Source organism: Bos grunniens, chromosome 7, assembly GCF_055505025.1.
Source record: "Bos grunniens cultivar Pamir isolate PY7600 chromosome 7, Bosgru_T2T1.0, whole genome shotgun sequence".
In the NCBI taxonomy this organism is placed as follows: Eukaryota; Metazoa; Chordata; class Mammalia; order Artiodactyla; family Bovidae; genus Bos; species Bos grunniens.
The window spans coordinates 100,133,384-100,157,530 of NC_141171.1; the positions used below are offsets into that span (position 1 = coordinate 100,133,384).

The window sequence follows — 24,147 nt, forward strand, 5'->3', positions numbered from 1 at the left end:
TTGTTTGCAGTTAAAACACTTTGAGTTAATGACGAACATCCTCAGTGAGAGTGGAAGGAAAAAAAAATAAGGCCATTTTTGTGAACACACGGAAAAGCAAGCATAATTTTTTCTCCCAGAAAAGATTCTATTTTGCTATAAAAGAGTTAGCATTTATAGAAGGTCAAAGAGAATGATTTAGAGTTTCCCATAAATTATCTACCAGTGGAGAATGAAACACTGATCGAGTTATAAAAATACACCGGGATCAGTCAATGCAAGTCAGTTCTTTCATCTTTTCATTTTGTGACACATCTCATCCCTTCTCTTAGGAAGCTAGATCACCACAAAGTAACACATTTTTATCTTATACTTTGGTTTCCTGAAGAAACATATCTCTTCACTACAATTATTTCTAATTGTATACACTCAGGTTTTATAGACACTCTTGAGTAGTGTTCTTGTGTCTTCATATTATCTACTATGTTATTCAGTATCAACTATAGACATGTTTGATAAAGTTGACAAATTTGGGGAAGGTCTGACTTCTTGTTTATGTATGACAGAGAGAATTTGCATTTCCAGCCAATGGCCATGGCTATTAGAAAATGCAGTAACAAATTTAACTTTCAACTATGACATTTAACTCAAGCAAGGTATGCTTTAATATCATTCACCATTAGTTTAGATTTACAGTTTATACATTTCTTTATTATATTTCCCATATGATACTTGGAAAATCACTTTGAAATTATACATCTATTATTATCATCATCACTGGACACTGGAAATAATAATGTTTAGAAATTAAGATATTTGTGCACTATTACATTTTATGGCTTTATTTTTTCCATTTTATTTTTTATTAAATTATAGTTGATATATAATATTATATTAGTTTCAGGTGTACAACATAATGAATCTAATAATTGTCAGAAGCCCAGATTTTCTGATTCCCAACATTTAGTACATTTCATTATACTACTCATATTTCTATATTTTCTTTTTAATTGTAAAGGTTTGCTGCTGCTGCTGCTGCTGCTGCTGCTAAGTCGCTTCAGTCGTGTCCGACTCTGTGCGACCCCATAGACGGCAGCCCACCAGGCTTTCCCTGTCCCTAGGATTCTCCAGGCAAGAACACTGGAGTGGGTTGCCATTTCCTTCTCCAATGCATGAAAGTGAAAAGGGAAAGTGAAGTCGCTCAGTCATGTCTGACTCCCAGCGACCCCATGGACTACAGCCCACCAGGCTCCTCTGTCCATGGGATTTTCCAGGCAAGAGTTACTGGAGTGGGGTGCCATTGCCTTCTGCTGTAAAGGTTTAAATGACCATAAATAACCTTATACACGACTCTTCTTATATATTAATTTTGAAATTCAGTAGTGTATAAATTTAATACAATAAAACATGAATACAAACCAAAAATTTCTCAAATCCTACATTAATTCTTTCATTCAATAAATAGCACATGTCTCAATGTATCAAATTTGGTGCTAGATTCTTGAAGATACAGGCTACATAAAGCAGACATACTGGGTAGTCCCAGCTTCTCTAGAGCATGCTGTTTAGCCATATTGGGAATTCTAGTGCATGGCAAACCTTAATGCACAAAAGAAGCACCAAGGCACCATGATCAAATGCACATTCTGACTTAGCAGGTCTTTTGCAAGTTTTGACATTCTGTATTTCCAACAAGCTTCCAAGTGATGTCAATGCTGCTAGTTCAGAATCTCAATCTAAATGACAAAGATTTATTTATATAAATATGTATACATTTAAAGGGATATTTTAAGTGATCTATCCTTGCTGTTCCTGTGTTTTTAGGGAAAAAACACTAATGAAAAGGAAATTAGAAAGGATTTAATCAAACATGGCAGGAGTTGAGAATAATGATTAACAAAGGAAAAATGAGCAAAGTCGTCTATCCGAGAGGAAGACAGGGACAAGACAGAATGGATAAATGAAAGGTGGAAAGAGAGCAATCAATAAACAAAATTAACTGAAATCTCAAGCAGCCAGAACAACACAAAGTGTTTTACAGCTCTTGGTTAACCGTGTCTGAATCACTTAAGTCTTACTCATTGCTTCTAGCATCTCTGTTTAAGCACAGCATGGAGACAGAGGAGTGGCAGCTGATGGTCAAAATGTGTCAGCTGTGAACTATAACTGTTATTAACTCCTCCCTCAGTGTCCTCCGGGCTTCCCTCGTGGCTCAGCGGGTAAAGAATCCGCCCACAATGCGGGAGACCTGGGTTCGATCCCTGGGTTGGGAAGATCCCCTGGAAGGCTACCCACTCCAGTATCCTGGCCTGGAGAATTCCATGGACTGTATAGTCCGTGGGGTCGCAGAGTCAGACACGACTGAGTGACTCTCACTTGACTTCACTTTAGTGTCCCCCATATGGCATCAAAGACAGTATACTGCAGGGCTCAGTTTACTTTCGATGAGGCTGGACGCTGTCCTCCTTCTATGAAAAACCAGCGCTGGCAGATGCTTGACATTTCCTACCATCCACACAAGTCCAGAAAATGGAAAGAATGCACGGTCGCTTCCACACCACGATGGAGGGGGGAGAGAAGAACCAGGGAAGATGGTCTTTCAGCACCTTTCAGCCTTAGTTTTAGGAAATACCTTACTTTTCTGGTTCTCATTAGAAAAACCACTCTTGTTGGTGGGATGGGGAGAGAGATGGGAGGAAGATTCAGGAGGGAGGGGATATGGGTCTACCTGTGGCTGATTCTTACTCATGTATGACAGAAAACCACACAATTCTGTAAAGCAATTATCCTTCAGTTAAAAGAATAAAGTGGCAGGAAAAAAAAAAAACAACGAAGAAAACCGCTTTTGTTAATTCTATGAAATTCTTGAGTATAGACAATACAAATATTATAATGCACTTTTTTTGTAAATACACATGAGACTAAAGCATCCAAAAAATGAGAAAGCATCCCAAAACTGCAGGACAATTGAAAAGCACTTTAAATATCTTTTTGCAAAATCCAACTTTGACCACTAAAGAGATATATTCTTTAGTCTAAGATGTGAACTGTTGAAATAACTTTATACCTATACCTAACACAAAGCAAAGGAAAAAAAAAAAGACCCAAAAAAGGATTTAAAGATACTTTTAAACAGATTGCATGAAGGGAGCTTTCTAACTCTGTTTTCTTTTACTTATACTGATACATAAATGATGCATAAATGTCTTCCAAACTCTAAATTCTTGAAATTTTACAGCATACCTTTAGATGAGTATACAGGGTAAATTTAACACTGACATTGTCCAGAGACAATTGTACCGCTCTAGGTTCTGTGAGCAGGTAAATTGTAACACTCCAGGAATAGAGAAATAGTTCACACAATAATATCAGTTTCTAAATTAGAAAACTAAAGTATAGAAAGGTATACAACTTCATCCACTATCACAGACAATGAATTCTGCTTGAAATCCTGGACTCTATGTTGGACAATAGACTTCCTTTGTTACATTGATTTTCTCTCTCTCTCTCTTTCCAATAGTTAGCATGTCAGGCCATCCAGATATAAAATACAGAATTTAACACCAATGGGACAATGTTTCTAATGCTTACGAGGTGAGAGAAGGTTTATATCTGACACACTGGTGCCAGATTAAATTGAATTTTTGCTTATCTGGAGCTATATGACAAGATCTTTAACAGCACAAGAACTTTATCATCCTTAATGAACTTTCTCAGACAGGATTTCAAGTCCAGAAAAGCGAGATATTTTCAATCTGAGTGAGTGACTGACCACCTGTACTCTGTCCTGGCCTCCTCCTTGCAGCATGGTACTCACCGATTGAAGAATTACAGATTAGGGGTCTTAAGTGTAGCACATGTGAACATAATGCTAATATTTGAATTATGACTTCAGGCATTTTTATTAAGAAATAAAAATATTTCTTTTATGCCCATTTTTCTGTTTTTTAGGTACATGTGAAACCTAGATTTTACAAATCAGTTCAGTATTTAGTAATTAGAGAATCAGAGTAAGGTTTTGATTTTTCTGACCCTCCTTTTTTCCCCTTTAAGCATCCTGATATTGATCGAACTCCCATTTTGTGTAATATCCCTGCAAACCCAGCATTTAATTTAATTGATTAACTTCTAATACAAAGAGCCCCTGAGGGAGTATCTCTTCTAAGAGAAGAAATGCATGATGATGTGTGTGTGTGTGTGTTAATTCTTGTGTATAGCTATCACTACGTGTGCAGACACATAACGTGAGCAGTTTTAAGCAGCTTATTTAAAAATATTGTGGGACATTAAAAATAACATTCTCCCAAAATACCGATACATTTCACAGGACAATTATTCCATGCACCTTGCTCTCCTTTTCAATAGGACAACTGTTTGGAGCAAGAGATTGCTGTTTGCACGTGATAGTACATTCTGTGCATCATTAAACAAAGAAGACAGCCTCGCATTCCTCTAAAGCACCTTCAGAAAAAATACAAAGTTTGAAATCTAATGTTGAATGAATATTTTATCTAAAAAGAATGCTTTGCTTCATGTCAGAGGTCAAATTGAACATAATACCTGGGTGCATCTGATCCTTGAGGGGTCACTGAACCAACAGTGTCCTCGGCAAGAGATCAGACATAAGTTCTCTCTCCCATAACAAACTTATTATCTAACAAGAAGAAAAGCGAAACAAACAACCTGGGAGCAATAGGTGATACAGGCAAACAACCAGTTAAAACTATGTACCTAAGCAAATGCACGTGCACACCATACAGCTCTGAGAAGACGGGAAGTTTGAAAGATTTTTAAAAATCGTTACTACAATTTGTGACTTTAACCACTTTGACCTGGATGGGAAACTATTACTGTTTCAAGGAATGGGGTTTTGATTGAGTTTTAAAGCAAAAATCCTTTCTGCTGGTGTAGAGTAGAACTGGAGAAGGCAATGGCACCCCACTCCAGTACTCTTGCCTGGAAAATCCCATGGACCGAGGAGCCTGGTGGGCTGCAGTCCATGGGGTCGCTAGGAGTCGGACACGACTGAGCGACGTCACTTTCACTTTTCACTTTCATGCATTGGAGAAGGAAATGCAACCCACTCCAGTGTTCTTGCCTGGAGAATCCCAGGGATAGGGGAGCTTGGTGGGCTGCCGGCTCTGGGGTCGCACAGAGTTGGACATGACTGAAGTGACTTAGCAGCAGCAGCAGAGTAGAACAGACACTAACAAAAGGCCACATACACCCGGGGAAGAACAGATGCACACGGATGATGTGCCACACGCCGGGGGAAGATTCGAGTTCTAGGAAGGGTGGAGGTCTGGCATAATGATGTGTCACTGAAGTCTCTTGTGTCCAAGAGACTCAAAGGAATGGGTTTCCAGACTAGATATTATTACCAAAAAAACAGGTTTCGCTGCAGGGATTACCTGTTTCTAACGTTAAATGTATTCTTGCTGAAATTTTTTTTGGAAAATCAGAAACCCATCCATAGGCTACACTTTCCTAGTACATATTTTAACGTAGAACATTCCAGCTTCTAGTTTCAGAAACTAGTAAAAATAGGAGCAAAAGAAAAAAAAAGTAATTATGGCAATAATCTTATGCCTTCATTGAAATGCTTATCCTCAGTGTTTTATACTTCTTGGTAAGACCATAACACACTTAGGACACTAAGGATTGACCACTATGGTGTTCTTGTTAATAAGCTTTTAAAATAATCATAGCTGAGGAAAGTATAAAGAACTTCTGAAGTTCAGTTCCTAAAAACACTTTACATTTGTAAATGCTCAAACATCAGCATGTGTTAAGTCGCTCAGTCACGTCCAATTCTTTGCGACCCCATGGACTGTAGCCCACCAGACTTCTCTGTCCATGGGACTCTCCAGGCAAGAAGAATGGAGTGGGTTGCCATTTTTACCCCTGGGGGATCTTTCCGACCCAGGGATTGAACCCATGTCTCATGTCTCCTGCATTGGCAGGCGGGTTCTTTACCATCAGTGCCCCCTGGGGAGCCCTGAAACATTAGTGAGTGACCTGCAACAAACACGTAAGTTCAAGAGATCTAATTCAACCTAGTGACTATAGTCACAATACTGCATTACCCACTTCAAAGTTGCGAAAATACAAGATCTTAATTATTCTCACCACAAAAAAGAAGAGATAATTATGTGCTCTGGTTGAGGTGTTAGCTGACATTACAATCCTAATTTCAGAGTTAGAGGTGAGGTTGAACCCAGTGGATTATGTAGATCTCAATGCTGAGGTCTGAAGAGATGTAGGAATAAGGAGTCAGTCCTTACTAATAGGGATACAGGATACATTTGAATCCTGTATCCCTCCAGTATTAATCATCTTTACAAATTATCTACTTTCTGAAATTTCTACTATACTCTAAAATCTTTTCTTCCTCATCTTATCTGAGCTCTGATTTTAATCTCTTCAGAAATTCTAGAAGGCTTACTTTTTCTTTCCAACCATACTTCATACAGACTTCAATGTCTTAAGCTCATTGTTTCCATTTCCACCATCATTCCTTCATCAAACAATCTGTTTCCTCCTTGGACACAATTTTGTTTGTATACCTACATTTTCACAGGGTTTTTCTCTCAGTTCAATCGATTTAAAAGCTCAGGGTTTTAAAGGGTCAACTGATGTCAAATCAATCACTAACCCTGCATGTGACTGAGCAAAGTAAGATAGTTATACAAAATGTTCATAGCAATATTCATTGTTATGCATTGTATTCCCTGAGTGTTCTCTTATGATTTTTCATGGCTATTATTGCTTTATAAAAAAAAAAAAACTGTGGCCTATTTATGATTAATATTTATTATATTTAATACCATAGTTCAAAAAAATTTTTTTTCAAGATACTACCACAAGCAGGATTCCCGCATAGCTTCAAGACTTCAAGCTATTTGTCAACATGGCAAATCAGCATATTTTCCTATTTATCTTTATATTGTAGTATTTCATATTTCAATATACATGTTTCATTTATTTAGCAAGTATTTCTGAAGAAATAAAAAACCAACAAATCTATTTAAAAATAATAACTGAGAATTAAAAAATGATAATATCTATGTCATCATTACAATCCTAAGTCTATGGTTGTCTTTCTTTCAGTTAATCAAAAGCTAACCAAACACATGATTCATCAAATATCTGTTGAACATCAATGAAAAACAAACAGCTATGTTTAATTCCATGAGAAAACTGAAAAATCAAAATACACTAACATTCACAAATACCACATATAAAGAGTGATGAAATCAATTTGGCCCAAGGTATGAAATATAAATTTGCTACAGTATATTCCTAGAATATGCTAAATAATCATTATTAAAACAGTAAAATTAAGTTACATCTGTTATATCATTGCAGAGTAATGTTCATAATTTTGTGAATAAGTAAAATAATTTATTGAATATAAATGGCTTATAAATGCAATTAAGTGAATTAATTCATTCACTAATAGAAAAGAATAATTATAAATATATTATAAATTATACACAGAAGAACTATTCAGTAATAGAAATAAACAATTAAATAAATTAAATTATAATAAGTAATTACATCTATTAGCAAATAGTTTTTCTATGTATTATATGTAATAAAATTATCATTTGGCAAAAAAAATAAAAAAACAAGCTGGTGTGAATTATTGCTACAAGATCAACTTTTCTTTCAAGGATATAATAATTTTAATTTGACATTTCAAGGTGAGTAAATTTGGATACTACACACATAAAGATATTGTCAATAAACGCTAGATTTAGCTTTCAGTAATTCTTTATTAATATTAGATTTACATATTTCTGCCAGCATTCTAGTCCTAAGTAAAAGGTCTTTGAAGAAGTTACACATTTTAGCAACAGAAGAAAACTCACCTTATTACAAAATTGTGACTGTCGATCTCTTTTCCACACTCACTATCTAGGAGAATGCCAGAGTTCCCAACAACGGCACAGGTCTTAAATCTACGGTTTTTCATTGGTGAAACTTCAGGTAGGAGGCTGTGCAGATCCTGAGAAATGTTTAGTGTCCGACGTCTATCCAGCACATAGTGTATGACGTCACCAGGCTTAAAGCTGCTCTTGACCACGGAGACATCTCGCTCGGCATCTAGGAAACGAAGAATGTTCTTCCTGCATTTGAGATACAAGCAAAGTTCCCCATTAATGACAACGCATCCAAGGACTGGTGACACGTTATTGACTGGGGGATTTTTGTAGAAATTAATGCCGGTGGCAAGCAATTTGTTATGTAAGTGAAACTGAAACATCTCTGGTCAATAATGTTCAGGTAACAAAAAATTAATTAACGTGTCTCTGGTCAATAATGAGGTAATATCATTTATAAAGAAACGCATTTGGTAATTAAACCCACCAATTAAGTTGATACTATAGGAAATAAAATATATTTTTAAAAAGTCATTTTCACATAGTTTTTCAATGATTCTGTAAATAGATATACACTATACACACCTATATGTGGAGTGAAAAAGGCCCCCTATCTATGAAACAGAAAATTAGTTTATTAAATGAAATATTATTGCCATGACTTGACTTACCTGAGCCTGATAGTATTCTGCAAACCTTTATTAATTATCCATAATCATCTATTTTGTTCAATATTGTCTAGTTACGGTGTGTAGAAGAAACTTGAAATTGTTTGGAATTATACTTTAGTTAATTCTATTAAAGGACTGATTGTTCCAATAAAATTATTGACATTTACCAAATCATGTGTATATTGTAATTAAAGTAATGTTAAAACTATAGCAATATGTATGTACTTATGAAAGTTTTCCTCCAAGCTCAAGAATCCTGGAAGTTGGATGGCTATATTAGAAGAAAACATGGACAGATAGAATACTGGACCTTGTATGGCAAAGACAACTCACTGTTTCTGTGTTCTTTCTTCCCTTCTCTCTTTTTCTAATCAAATCTTCTAAGTTTTACTTGGGGACATGGATGCTCAGCTAGAACATGTCCAAGTTTCCAAACCCAAGTATAGCTGGATTTGGTCATCTGAGTTAGTTTTCTTAAACAGGATATGAGTGGATCAAGTATATTCCTATAGGAGAAAGAAAGAAACTTCCAACTTATTTGACTGGCCCACTGAATTTTTTAAAAGTTTTAATCGGAGGATTCTTGCTTTACAATGTTGCGGTAGCTTCTGCTATGCAACAACGTGAATCAGCTCTAAGTACACACGTATCTCCTCCCTCTTGAACCTCCCTTGCACCTGCCCACCCGTTCCACACCGCTAGGTCATCACAGCACCAAGCCGAGCTCCCTGTGACCCACTGTATTTTAAAGTCTCCTTTCTGTGGAAGCTTAGCCTATCCCCTAATTACTAAAGAAATTGGTTAACAGATGTGTGAAGCTACATAAAAATATATGCATTTATGCTAAGTTAGATGATGGAAAATGAGAAAATAGATACAGCTGCCTGGAAAGCTGGTGACTCCTGGCATGATACAGGATAGCACCTGCTAAAACTGTGGTCTGTAATAACCTGAGAGTCATATTCTACATATAATAGCTTGTTGCTCTTGGATAGCTATGTTGGTTACCCCTTTCAGCAAGGCACCAAAAGAGGTTAAGTCAGACATGAAACAGCCAAGTTGCAAGCTGAGACAGAAGGAAGTAACTCTAGCAATGGCTTACGATTTAAACTGTGTTGAAAGTTCAGTATTTGGGACCTCCCAAATGTCTCCAGTAACTCATGGACAGAGGAGCCTGGCAGGCCCCATTTCATGAGGTCGCAAAGAGTCAGACACGACTGAGTGACTTTCACTATATATTAACAAAGAAATATCTATTAACCTAGCTTACAAAAGTCTAAGACTGCTTGATTCTCAAGTTACCAAACAGAGACCCACTAGAAGCAATCTGAGAAAGCAGTCTTCTGAGTTGGACGTTGGATATTATTTACTGAAGTGCTTTAACTCCAAGCTTGAATTTTCAGAAAGCACAAAACAAAGTCATTATTATAATATTCGTGATATTATAGATACATTTTCCTCTAATGATATTACTGTTTAAGCTTCATCACTATTTGTAAATTTTATTAATGAGCAAAAAATATGATCTCTTCCTAACACTCCAACAAAAGGGAAATTCCCCAATAAGGCAGAAGCATGACTAGCAATGAGGGATGTAAAAACAACTCGTATCTTTGCTTAACACCATTCTAAAGACAGAAAGTAAAGAGGAACTAAAGAGCCTCTTGATGAAGGTGAAAGAGGAGAGTGAAAAGGCTGGCTTAAAAGTGAACATTCAAAACACTAAGATCATAGCATCTAGTCTCTTCACTTCTTGGCAAATAGAAAGGGGAAAAGTGGAAGCAGTGACAGATTTTATTTTCTTGGGCTCCAAAATCACTGAGGATGGTGACTGCAGCCATGACATTAAAAGACACTTGCTCCTTGGAAGGAAAGCTATGACAAATCTAGAGAGTGGAAACTACGCCTTTTCCAGTAATCATGTACAGATGTTAGAGTTGGACCAAAAAGAAGGCTGAGTGCTGAAGAATTGACACTTTCGAACTGCAGTGCTAGAGAAGACTCCTGAGAGTCCCGAGTTAGCAAGGAGATCAAAGCTGTCAATCCTAAAAGAAACCAACCCTGAATATTCATTGGAAGGACTGTTCGTGAAGCTGAAGCTCCAACACTCTGGCCACCTGATGCGAAGAGCTGGCTCATTTGAAAATACCCTCAAGCTCAGAAAGATTGAAGGCAGAAGGAGAAGAGGGCAGCAGAGGATGAGATGGTTAGATGGTATCACTGACTCAATGGTTATGAATTTGAGCAAACTCTGAGAGTTAGTGGAGGACAGAGGAGACTAGTATGCTACAGTTGCATGGGGTCACAAAGAATCGGACATAACAGCTACCGAACAACAAGAATCTTCCCTTTACTTTTTATTTATTTCTTAATTGGAATATAATTGCTTTGCAAATTTTTTAGTGTCTGCTCTACAAGATGAATCAGTTACATGTATACATATATTCCTTCCCTCTTGAGCCTTCCTCCAACCTCCCCCATCCCACCTGCCTAGATCATCACAGAGCAACAAGCTGACCTCCTTGTACAACAGAGCAGCTTCCCACCAGCTATCTCTTTTACACATGGTAGTCAAGGTGTAACTGACATTACAAATGTCAGTGCTACCCTCTCAATTCGTCCCACTCTCTCCTTCCCCCACCGTCTCTACAAGAATGTCCTCCACGTCTGCCTCTCGATTCCTGCCTTGCAAATAGGTGCATCAGTACCGTTCTTCTAGAGTCCATACGCATGTGTTAATATGTGGTACTTGTTTTTTCTCTTTCTGACTTACTTCAATCTGTATCATCAATATCACTACAAATGGCCCTCATGCTGGTCAGAATGGTAATCATCAAAAAACCATCAAAAACAATAAATGCTGGAGAGGGTGTGGAGAAAAGGAAACCCCCTTGCACTATTGGTGAGAATGTAAATTGATGCAACCACTCTGGAGGTTCCTTAAAAAACTAAAATAAAACTATAATATGACTCAGCAGTCCCACTACTGGGCATACACCCTAAGAAAACCATAATCCTTTGGTTTTACTTTGGTTTGCCTTAAACACATCCCACTTTAATGTGTGATCTAATTAGGAAACCAGATCACTGAATATTTTATTTGTCCAGATTTGATGCACAAGGAATATGCCCATTAGCTCTGGGAAAAAAGGACATTTTTTAAATTTTTATCAAATATTTGGATTATCAGGTTCATAAGGGGTAAAATTTATGCAGGAAAATGTATATAAATGTCCTACAAATGAACATTTAAAATTAACAAACCTTATAAGGCATCATAATAGTCATCTTAACAAAGTACAGACTACATCAGAAGAGAATCACTGTTGAAATCAGCAACTATGGAGCATATGAATTGCAGAAGATTCAGAAGCCTTTCATTATGTTAAGCACATGTGATTCTTCATAAAAGTTAACTAGCACCAAGAGCAGCAATCAACTTTTGTACATATTAACTCCCACTTACTTCTTTGGTGAAAAAATTAAGTAATGCCTGATACCTGTATTTTAACAATTGTTTTTTCATTTCCTGTGACAATGACAAGCTTGACTTTAAAGACTGCACGGATGTGGTCGAATTGACAAACTAGAAGATGTTTATCATTTTCCTTTGAACAAAATTTAAAGGAGTTACTGTAGGTATTTGAAGATGTAACTCAGGAGTTGTGGTATGTTTGCAAGCCTAAGGTGAACAGATTACAGGTCCGGCTTTGAAAAAGGACTCTTTAGCTTGGAAAACCAAAAGGGAAAATCCCCTTACTCATAACGTTAACACTTAAATGCTTGTCAACTGATGGCAAGAGGGACTTTCCAATCTCAGTAGCTTTGCTGTGTCATAAAAAGTTAGCAGTAAAAATATTTTCCAACACAGGTTTCTAAATCTCTGAGTTTAGGTAAGAGAACACTTCAATTCATTCATTCTTAGGGAAAATTGATATTTAAAAAGTGGACTCTAAGAGTTCAGGAAAAAATAATGCTTAATGTGATAAATAAGTATTAAGTACAGATGATATTATTGTATGTATTATTCCAATGCTGTCTTACAGGCTCAACAGTTTTTTTTTGTTTGTTTTTTTTTTAATGGAAGCAGTAAAAATAAAGTACTTTACAAAACAGAATACAAAACAGCAATTCACACAGACTAATTGAAATATAAAAATGTAAGCTTCTTAGGTAAAACTCAGAACAATTGTTGCCATAGAATTTGCTTTCTTAAGCTGAACAGGGGAGGTGGACCTTGAATGCCTCCAGCTTATTCTTTTTCCTACATTCAACCAAACTTTTCATTTCTTTGGGCTTAAACCTATGCTTTGAATATTATCTGAACTAAAATTCTTAGTCTAGGGTACAATAAAGACTGAAAATAATTACAGTGAGTGAAAATATTGATGAAAATGCTTGATATTTGTTTGGAAACAGTAAAGAAAATTTAGTTGTTTTTTTTTTCCTCCCCAGTAGGCTGTATTTTTTAGATTATAGATTTAATGTAATATAAAAATTATATGGATTTGCTAAGTCTAATTGTTGTTCAGACTATAAATCTATTGAAGAAAAAAACAAAAAAAGAAAGTGAGTGGGTGCTTAGTCGTGTCCAAGTCTTTGTGACCCCAAGGACTGTAGCCCATGAACCTCCTCTGTCCGTGGGATTTTCCAGGCAAGAATACTGGAGCTGGTTGCCATTTCCTCTTCCAGGGGATCTTCCCAACCCAGGGATGGCACCCAGGTCTCCTGCATTTCAGGGAGACTGTTTACTGCTGAGCCACTGGGGAAGCCCCAGAAAGAAGAAAACGAGTGCTTAAATATAATTAACTGAACGTCATTGGAAGCCTGAAAAGCTTGTGTACTTATGTTGAACTGAAACATGTTAAGTATTACCAAGGGGAACATACATGCTTTGCTCACAAGATAAAATTGACATGAATGAAAACAGCTCATTAAAAAAAAAAAAAAGATACTTTGGAAAGAGATAGAAAACTCCAATTTCTGGACTCGGAAGCATGAATCAACAGAAGCTGATACTGAATATGCAGGCTGTACCAGTGTAAGCTTTCCTAATATGTGGTCAAGTTATTACCAGCTTTTTAAAGCAAAGAATTGTGTTTTCTGTGTGTGGCTTCAAAGAGCAACACAATGGCAGGATTTCATCTGAGCCACCAGGGAAGCCCTGAAGGATTCCTTACAGGTCTCTAACTGTTATTTTGTAAGCATAATGTGACTTCTGAAACCCTATTCGAAAAGCAAACACCTAAATTCAGCAACTGTCTTAACGGTAAAGATAAACTGACAGAATCAGAAAATATTTTTCACTTTTGGTAAGACTAAAAAGTTAGTCATAAAGATAATGTTTTGTTAGGCAACGTTGGCTTAAACCGAAAGACTGGTTTAGACTGTGAAACTGACAGGAATAGATGCTATACAGAAACTTTTCAACTGAATTTTCAATGACAACTTCCCTTTCAACGTCACCCACCACTTGAAATAGCAGCTGCAGAGTCCTGGGGAATTAATTTACTAAACATTGTTTTCACTTGTGAAATGTTAAATATCGCTAACCTATCACCAGGTGCCACTCTTTCTTCTCTGTAGGTTTCCTGTCAACAGCAAGCACACGTGCTGTGGCAGCTAAAATTTAATCTAAATGACATTGTTGACTTCATCAGTAAGTATTGTGAGGCGAATCTTACAGCTGGAAGGCATCACACGTTGAGAAACGAATTAGGTAGTGATACACATGTATTAGGAATCAGTTTTTGCAAACTTTTGACTCTAGACAAAAATCACTGAATCAACTCAATTGTTTTCACTGAAAAAAAAAAAAAAGTTTAAGAAATGCCAAGTGTTTCATTAAACCCAGAAAAAGCAGACAATTTTTTGTCTCAAAAGATTAATTCTGCAAGGTAACATGCCTTAAAGTTCTGAAAAAAAAAAAAACAAAACGAAACAAAAACATAACCTATAGCTTGTTAGAGCTTCTGAGCTTAGGGTTCTAGCTGTTACAGGAAAGATATTCTAGTTAGTGTTAAAATAAAGAAATTCTGAACACAACCAAATGAAAAGGCAAAACTGTCTCAAAAAAGCTTGAGGAAAAGCCTGTTTTAGTTTAATTTACACGTCAGGCAGCCATTTGATATTTGGTTCAGCATTTGGCAATACTGGATGAATACTGTTATATTTTATTATGTTAGAGCAAAAAACTCCACCTTGTGAACTTTACATAAAGATGTGTTTTAATAGTATGCACTTTTAGTATTAAACGTGAGCCTTCCAAAATATTTATCTCATAATAAGAGGCTCTGGTTGCACAGTCAGAGAGGCCTGGCTTTGAAGAGTGACCAGGGAACTAACGCGCTGTGAGAGCCACGATGGTCACTTACTGAACGAGTGGAACTGTATGTGGACCTTCTTCTAAAGTAAATCAGTGCATGCAACAGCAAATTATTGTCGACAGCCGGAGCACATACAAATTTGCTGTTATGGTTAGTCAACCTACCATAAAAAAGTTCAGTGAAGAACTTTGTTATATAATGACACTAAGAGTTGAAGATCTATTTGCTGACTAATCATGATGTGCTTATTCTGGTTCTGATGAGCAACCCACTCCAGTGTTCTTGCCTGGAGAATCCCAGGGACGGGGGAGCCTGGTGGGCTGCCGTCTACAGGGTCGCACAGAGTCAGACATGACTGAAGTGACTTAGCAGCAGCAGCAGCAGCAGCAGCAGCAGCAGCAGCTGAGCTCATACATTTCTGTACATTTATATCTGGTATTGTAATTCTTCAGATTTCTATTCAACACATGAAAAATGAGGGAACAAAAAGAAACAACCCAAAGATGAAAAAAAAAGTCAAGTCACAAATGTTGGACATGACTAGTACAATTTCTCAGTACATAGTTCACGGATATACTGACATCTGATGCATCTTAAACGTGTCATTTCTTAGCTTACAGTATAAAGAACAAGCTACTAACAATAAAATCAAGCCTTTAACCAAGCTAATTAGTTTAATTGTGAAGTTAGCTGTGGGATGCATAAACCTCCCTAAATCTCGATGAGTTTTCAAAGTACAATGAACTAATATATGAAATCATCTCTCTCAGATAACTCCTCAGAGGTACAGTTGTTTGATGAATATATATGAATCCTTTCTTGATGTGCATATGCAAGCAGCAGAATGTATATAGGGATGGAAGAATTAGTAATAAGAAAGAAAAGCATGTCTACAAAAGTACGGGAAAACAATTTATCTTCAGTGACTGTTTCACATTTTAATGCAAACAGATAAATAATTTATTAGGAATGTCACAAGAGCATTATAAGTTTAATGAGATTTCAAAAATGAGAAAGATTTGTAAGCACTGTTCAATCATGTAAGATCAAAATTGACTAGTTTTAATGTCTTAATCAAAAACTTCAAAGTCGAATTTTGAAAACACTTGTAAAATAGGCCCACACCCACTCACTGACACAAATTTAATATGGTTCTTCGTAAATGCTATAGGTGTGGGGAAAAACAAAGGAAAATAACCAAAATACTTTAAGATTAGTTTTAGGTTGGAGTTAAAAAGAAAGTTAAGCCACTAACTAATTTTTTATATTCTACATTTTTTAGTATTAGGTGTCAAATTGATACTTACTAGTCACTACTGTGATCGGCAATTATATAATTTTTATAAACTGTATATTAAGCAGTAATGGTTTTATAAATTATTATTTCCTTGAAGTGACAACTTTGTATGTCTTATTTAATATTTGCTCACTGTTTAATTGTTTACTTCTTTACCTGCTAAGGAGAACCATATGAAAAGAGTGTTTACATTTCATTCACATTATGAGCTATTATAATTGAAGATAAATCACCCTTAAAGATATGAATGCAACTCTCATTAATTTGTAAAGTTGTAATAATAAATTGCTTGGGTCAACTATGTTAAACACTTTTAGCTTGAATATTTTAAAAACAGCAATAGATGGAGCCTCATGCCCCTATGTAGTATTCATTTTTTCACAGATACTAAGAAGGCATGGCCAGATTTATTGATTAAACTATTGTTAATTATGTATTTTTATTTATTAGACTTTACCTGATTTATTATTCAGCATGGCTATATATGTTCATTACATTAATTATTAGATATAATAATTATATTAAGTATTTCAATTTCTGATTTTACTTTCTTTCAGTACTTTACTTGATCTATAGAACCTTACCTAATTGACACCTTTCTTGTCAAATCATCCACACTTAAAAGTTTTCTTTCTAGCCATTCTTGTAGATCATATATTTTCTTTTTAATAACCCATCTCTCTCTCTCTCTGATCTCCTTCTAAGAAATATTAAATCCTTACTCTATTCTAAACTCAAACACACTGGACTCATGGCCCCTTCTAGTTCCACATGCTGTGGCTTTTCCTTCATAATTATCTCATCTCTTACAGGGTTTCTAAATGCCAATGTGGGCATAGGAGTATGAGATAGTAAGGATGACACTAGGTAGGTGTCATGAGAAATCGGAGCCAAGGTGTAAAACTGTCCAACTGGAGATATCATGATTAGTGTTGGTTTCAGCCAAGGAAGTCTTAGGAGGAGTACAGGCCCAGAGTCACACATTTTTCAATCTCTCAAGAGAATATGAAAATCTGTACTTTTATAAGGAATTTGCTAATTTATTAGAACTGTTTGAAGTTTCTTTTTATCCACTGGAAATAAATATTGATTGCTGCACACATTCTACCCAGAAGACATCGATTTATAAACTGTCAGAGTTGTACTACATCAGTCAGATGCTACTCATCTCCTTGTTCTTGTACTCTGCCTTCAAATATACAAAGTTCACCCTCAGCTAAAAACAACCAAACAGACACCACTTGACATTGCATGGCTTGATTCCTGTTTCCACTCCAGTCAGACTGAAAGTTTTAAAACAAAGAGGTCTACCAATTCCTGCTTTTCCATGGCACCCATCTCTTTTTTAATTTCCAGCCACTCTTTCAATTATATTTTAACATGTAGTGAGTGCCTTTGATGGGATGCATTCTATGAATTGCTATGCATACACTGCAGATGAGGGTAGTGAATCCTTCCTTCAAGTGGCTTATTCTACATTACATATAGATGTGAGGCAAGAAGTGAGGAGGTAGAAGCCCAAAGAGATCAGCCAGCTTACTCTCTTAACCACTAAACCACTCTTACAAAATCTATATGTTAATATTCAGTCATTGAGTAATTAGCATTTTACCAATGCTAGAAAAATGCAATGTTTTATTATGTAAAGGATGGTTGTTCTCTTGAACTTTTAAAGAGTTCTGATTTACTGAAATGCTCTTATTTAAACATGCCAACCAACACAGCAAAGTAACTATAGTGAAAATGATCTTCTTTCCTCTATAATTAGGAAGGCCCTAACTTTCTTCTTAGTTACAGAGTTATAACTGAAGAAAACAAGATATAATGAATATAGATAGGCGCTGTATTTGATTTCAAGAGCTTATCTAAGTGAAAATAACAGAATCTTACAAAGAATAAACCTCTATTCTAGAAACCTTATTTGCTAATTTTTACCTGTTTAGGATATAATTATTGAATAAGTACTCATAGAATAAGTAAAATTTATTTATAACTGTTGGCAAAAATAGCAGTTGAATAGGCTCTACTTGTATCCAGTATGAGAAAACACAAGATTATTAAAGACTTTAGAGAAGTTAAAGATAATTCTCAAAATATATGTCCATCCAGACAAAAGTATGTTAAATATTAGGGTTCTGCTGAATGTTTTATTTCATTAGCATAAAGACAGTATGTTAAAAACTCATATATTCATCCTTATACTTCTGACTGTATAGTGATTTCAGTCTTATGACTTCACATCTTTCAGTGAGCAACATTAAACACTGGTCCACTCTTACTGAAGTATTCACACTTAAACTATAAATCAAGCATTCAATGTACATTTGCCAAATCCAGTGTATTCTCGAACATGATGTGAAATTCATTATGCCTTATTAAAGAAACTCACCTTATTTCTAGGACCAAAGAGGAATTGATTTTCCAACCTTCTACAGAATGCTGGAAGATTGAAGAACCAGCCTTCCGAATGATTTTATCTGAACTATTGACAAGGGATCGACTCAAACACAGCTCACCATCTCTGGAACAGAACACAATAAAAGCTTTGTAAAAATAAGAAACACTTTGTATAATATCATAATACCCGATTTAGATTACTGGTTGACAGCTTACAGATACAACATTTTCTATATGTTAGAAGAAGAAGTATAAGCATGATGAAAGGTATTATTACAAAGATTAGGTGAATATGTCTTTATCAGGCAATCATTTACACTTATTATTTCACTTACTCTTTTATTATTTTTTTTTAATTTTATTTTATTTTTAAACTTTACAAATTGTATTAGTTTTGCCATCCACGCACATATGGACACCTTATCTTTGACAAAGGAGGCAAGAATATACAATGGATTAAAGACAATCTCTTTAACAAGTGGTGCTGGGAAATCTGGTCAACCACTTGTAAAAGAATGAAACTAGAACACTTTCTAACACCATACACAGAAATAAACCCAAAATGGATTAAAGATCTAAACGTAAGACCAGAAACTATAAAACTCCTAGAGGAGAACATAGGCAAAATACTCTTTTTAAATAAAACTGGTTTCGTGTAAAGAAAAGACTTGTTTCGTGTAAAGAAAAGACCTTTGTGGTACTTAAAGGAAAAAATTCTCATCAAAGTTCTGCTCCCCTTTAATCCCTCCCTCCCTGCTGTGTGTAACAATAGAGACAGGATGTTTGGCCAGTTCTCCTCCATCTGCGTAACTGTGACTCCTAAGATAGTAATTTTATTTTCACAGGAGACATGAGACATAACGGAAAGAGCTTTTGTTTTGGAGTAAGGCGCTGGCTATCAAGTGATCTAGGCATGTTTGTGACTCTCTTGCTCCCTAGCGCCTAAATCCTTTCTTTCCAAGCCACCGTGGCTTTCAGTTCAGTTCAGTTGTTCAGTCACTCAGTCGTGTCCGACTCTTTGCGACCCCATGAATCGCAGCACGCCAGGCCTCCCTGTCCATCACCAACTCCCGGAGTTCACTCAAACTCATGTCCATCCAGTCGGTGATGCCATCCAGCCATCTCATCCTCTGTGATGAGGTGGCTTGAGCCTTACCTTGAAAATTGCAAAAATATTAACTAATATGCTTTGACTTTGTGAGTATTAAATGGGACTCTGCACGTGAAAGTGATTTATAAAACAACTGAAGTGCTAATTCTGAAATTACATTGGTCTCAAAAAAAATCTCAACAATGAGGTGCTTTTCTGATAGTTGTTTGGGGTGGGGAGATAAGAGATTGCAATTGGGGGAATACTCATTCAGTAGCCATTATTACTGGTATTTTCAGTTATACCAAAAAATCAACTGTGCTACCCCCACCAATCAGCAGCATAGGGCAAGTATATCATGAGGCATACTAACAGCAGGGGTACTGACTGTAAGTGACAGATACCTATGATGGCATTTAGGCCCTTAGGGCCTTTATAGTTGAAACTGTTCAATGTTCAGTAGACTATTTCTTGGCATTTTATTGATGTAAATCCAGACTCAGAGAATTAAAAAAAAGCCTCCTGTCTATGGCCTAGCCCTTTCAAATCTGTATTTCTTTACATGTCACTTCTTAATTTTTTTTTTTTTTTTTTTTTTTAGAATCTCAAGAACATAGTTAAAAAGCAGCATGGCTATTTGCTCAGTCACAAAGTCTAAATCTGTGTTTATTATGTAGGCAATCCTCCCCTACTATCAATGGAAACACTGCCTGTGCAACAGCTGCTAGATGAATTCTGTAATTGGAGGCTTATAGTTTGGTATTTTGGTTTGCATTCTTTTTGAAACATGTAGTTCCAATTTGAAGCAACTCAAAGCATCAAATGCAACTACTCCCTGTAAAATTTAGAAGTCTATAAAAATTAATATTTTAAACTGTTCTACTGATGAAAACGATACACTCGCATGCCTAGGCATGGCTAATAATAGTCATTTTATAGAGGTCATTTAGGATGTAAGGAAACAGGGTGCAATTACTACTCAGTGGCCCAGAGTCAATTTTTATATTACATGTCTAATCATGATAACTATATATGAATGAAAATGTGGATGTACAGAGTTAACCTTCATACTTTTGGAGATGTACTTTCAAGGGTATGGACACAAACATTTCTAGGGGTTAGTATCTTCCCAATCTTCATCTTGTCAATAATTGGCCTGTCAATTCATCTTTTTCTAAACACAGATTGCTACTGTCAGGTGACTGTATGCTCCTCAGTTTTTGTCTTGTCACAACAAAGATTTGGAGTGACGGACATTAAAGCCTTCTCGGCGTGTCACAGCTCTGGGGTCTTGGACAGACCGTTATAGCTCTCAGGTCGTGAACGGACCATGTTATAGCTCTTAGACAAATCAGTGTTACAGTTCAGTGTTACAGCTCTGTTTTATTTAGAATATAGCAGGAAAATCCATCTTCAAGGCTTGAGGGCACTTAGATCCAAAGACGCGAAGAGAAGAGGGCCCCAACGCGTGCAGGGGCAGGGAAGAGAGAGAGACAGCCCTTTGGCTCCTCTTTTTATATGTTTTTTTTCCTTCCCCCTGGGGCTGCCCTAGGCAAATTTGCTTAGTCAGGAATGCTGTTCTACCTAAGTCCTTACTCCGGTCCTCGGATCTTCCTTTAACCTTCCTCTGTTCTATTTTTGCGGGCTTTTCCCTTCCTTGTCTTTTAGCCACCGCCATTTTGGACTCCTTTTCCCTATTCTAACTACCTAACATTACAATTAAAATAACTATTTTTGCCACCAATAAACTTTTATAGAAGAAGTAAGCTGGCATTTTAAATACCTGTGGAAGATTGCTTTACTGACAGGTAGATAAAGATACATTTTTATAAAGCAGAATGATTGCTACGATATGGTATGCAGCCTTTTCAGAACTGCAAAGATTTAAAGAAGTGCTTTAAAAGTTTAAATCAGTTTTATTAATATATTAACGAAATGCTGCCACATTACTCTGCCCTTTGAATTGTTTTGTTTTCACTAAACTGGTGATCAGCCAAACTTCAGACTTTTATTACTGGAAAGTATTTTGAATGAAAGTATCTACAACTAGTCACACTTCTCCTTGAAGTCAGTGGAACTCATGTGTGAGAAGGCCAGGCTTCCAGCAATCTGAGGCTCTGGAGCAAACTTCTTTGTATAAAGTTAAATGAGTCCCAGGGGGTTCTTCACTTGTGACCTTGGTAGTACTTGGTCTTGGACAAGCCTTTTCCTTCCTGTGAATGCAAGGCATGAAGGATGTTGCCACCCCCTCCTAGCTTCTCATCCCAGATCCAAACAGCTGCACTGAAAACATTTCTTGCATGGGCTATATACAGGAAGGTTCAACATGTACTTCTAAAGGGATAATTACACACCATATAAAAGAAATAAAGCAACATATAAAGTATTCCTGCTTATACGCAGCTAAAAAACCCACTTAGATAGCCATCCATGTAATACCAGGGATAGAAGCTAGTCAGTAGTAATGTTACTACTAGACTTTACAAATATTTTTCTCTTTGAAATATGAGTTGCCAGGCATCACTATAATTTATTCTATTAATTCTGCAGTGCCTAATACGGAGGATTAATTCAGTTTCATGAAATTAGGTACCCAAAAGCCCTGTATTCCACCTCATTGTATACTCTTCTTGATTTGGTTTTGGAATGTGCTCTCTTAGGTTAAACTTCCTATTTAAAATGAAAATGTACATTATTTATGCAAAAAGAACTTGCATCAAACTAAGCCTCAACAGAAATAGCAGGCAGTTTTGTGTTTTCATTACCTAAGTGTAAAACAACTAAAAAACAATGAGATGTGCTACCTTAACTTACAGCATATGGCTTTTAGTAGAATTCCAAATATAACATATGAAGTAACATGCAGATTCTGGTTTCCTGAGTTACCAGCGCGTGTTCTACTCTAGAACAAACTGGAATGAACACTGCTGACAATGCTAAAATACTCTTAAGTATGAATGCTTATCTCCACTGTCAATCCTGTTTCAGAACTAATACTGGAGATAACCTAGTGAGACAACCTAAAGTGCACAGTCAAGTGAAAAAAGAGATCTCTAGATAATAAGAAAAGTAAGTTAAAGTGCCATTTAAAGTCCACCATTAAAAAAGTATGTGGTAAGTTTTAAGGAGTAACAAAGCAAATGTCTATTTGGTATTAAAGTTTGTTACTTTCCCAAATGCATTATTTCATTAAATGAGTACACCCACATGATTTTATCTGTAGGATCTTTAAGTTAGCATATTTCTAATTATATCCAAAGAATACAGTCAGTAAAAGAATATGCCAACTGAGAGGCAAATGCCATTTTCCATCATTAAGTAAAAATATCAGCTAAGAACAGACCCCTTTATATCCCTAAATGAGCTTTGAGGTAAATTTTATTAACTAGCCAACAGATCAGGCAATTAATAGGCTAGCTTTGAAGGAAACAATTCTGAACATCCAATAATTACTCGACCCATTCTTCAATCATTGCTTATGACAAACATAATGCTGGAATTCCTCTGGAGATGTGTGAATGTGGATGCTTGGTGTGGGAAGCTAAGCGGCTGTTTCTTGCTTTTCCCTCTGTGCGGAATGACTGCTCTATCCTGGATATAAGAAGAACCAGGTCACACAGACTCTAGGTGGGACCTCCAGTGTTAAAAGGCAGGCAGGTGGAATAAAGAAAGAAACTACCTGTCTGCTGCCAGATGGAAGCAGGGTCGCTAAATCCGAATCCAGAAGGATGTTTGATCCAAGGACTACGGAAGTGCCCTTCACCGAATCTACGGCCCGCTCACAAGGTACGCAGCGGCGCCCCCAAAGGTCAGACTCCTGTTTACCTCTCGGGCGATGAACTGGCTTGGGTTCAGGCGGCCAAACCGCCACGCTGGGTTACTCATCTCCAAAGAAACCAGCCCCTCCACGTGGCTTGGGTAGAAAGAGAGTCAATGAGAAGAACCGTTGTTTGGGATGAGTCAACCCTGCCACCAGAAGCACTACTCGGGGGAGTTGAAATAATCAGCTGCTATCCCCAGCTTTTCAGGGGCACGTTTCAGCCGAGGGTAAAGCGCTGGGGCGAGGGTGGGCTCGGGGGGACCAGCTGTCCTCCCGGTGCGCCCCCCCAACCCCGAACCCCAGGCAGCGCCAACTCCCAGGTTTCAGCGAGGCGCGGCGCGCGCCGCCCTGCGTGGTTGTGATTGCGGGTTTTAATTAGGGAGGAGGCGCGCGGGGGCCGACTGGAGCAGTAAAAGTTATTATTTTATTTGTAAAGGGGACCTGATTCTTGCAATAGAGGCTGGTTCCTCCACCCGGGCGGGCAGCTCTTTCGGGGAGGGGGCCCCGGAGAACCCCCGTTCCGCGCGCACCCCTCTTCCTGCTGGATGCGCCCACCCCGCGCATCCTCGGAGGGGCGCGCTCGGCCCGGAGAAGGTGCGAGAGAAGCCCCGCGGGGCTGACCCGACCCTCTGGCCCAGGCCGACGCCTGCTCGCCCCCCGCCTTCACTCCCCTCCCCTTCC

General features: G+C 37.1%; 1 protein-coding gene across 1 annotated transcript in view; it reads right to left on the minus strand.

The window, feature by feature from the left end:
* The window catches only part of ST8SIA4 (ST8 alpha-N-acetyl-neuraminide alpha-2,8-sialyltransferase 4), a 103,577-nt gene that overhangs the window by 77,201 nt on the left and 2,229 nt on the right, over window positions 1-24,147 (minus strand). Inside the window, exons 2-3 of the mRNA XM_086413267.1 lie at window positions 18,549-18,680; window positions 7,854-8,111 (exon numbers count right to left, since the gene is read on the minus strand). Of these exons, the coding sequence (XP_086269393.1) occupies window positions 7,854-8,111; window positions 18,549-18,680 (390 nt within the window). The remainder of the gene's footprint in view (window positions 1-7,853; window positions 8,112-18,548; window positions 18,681-24,147) is intronic.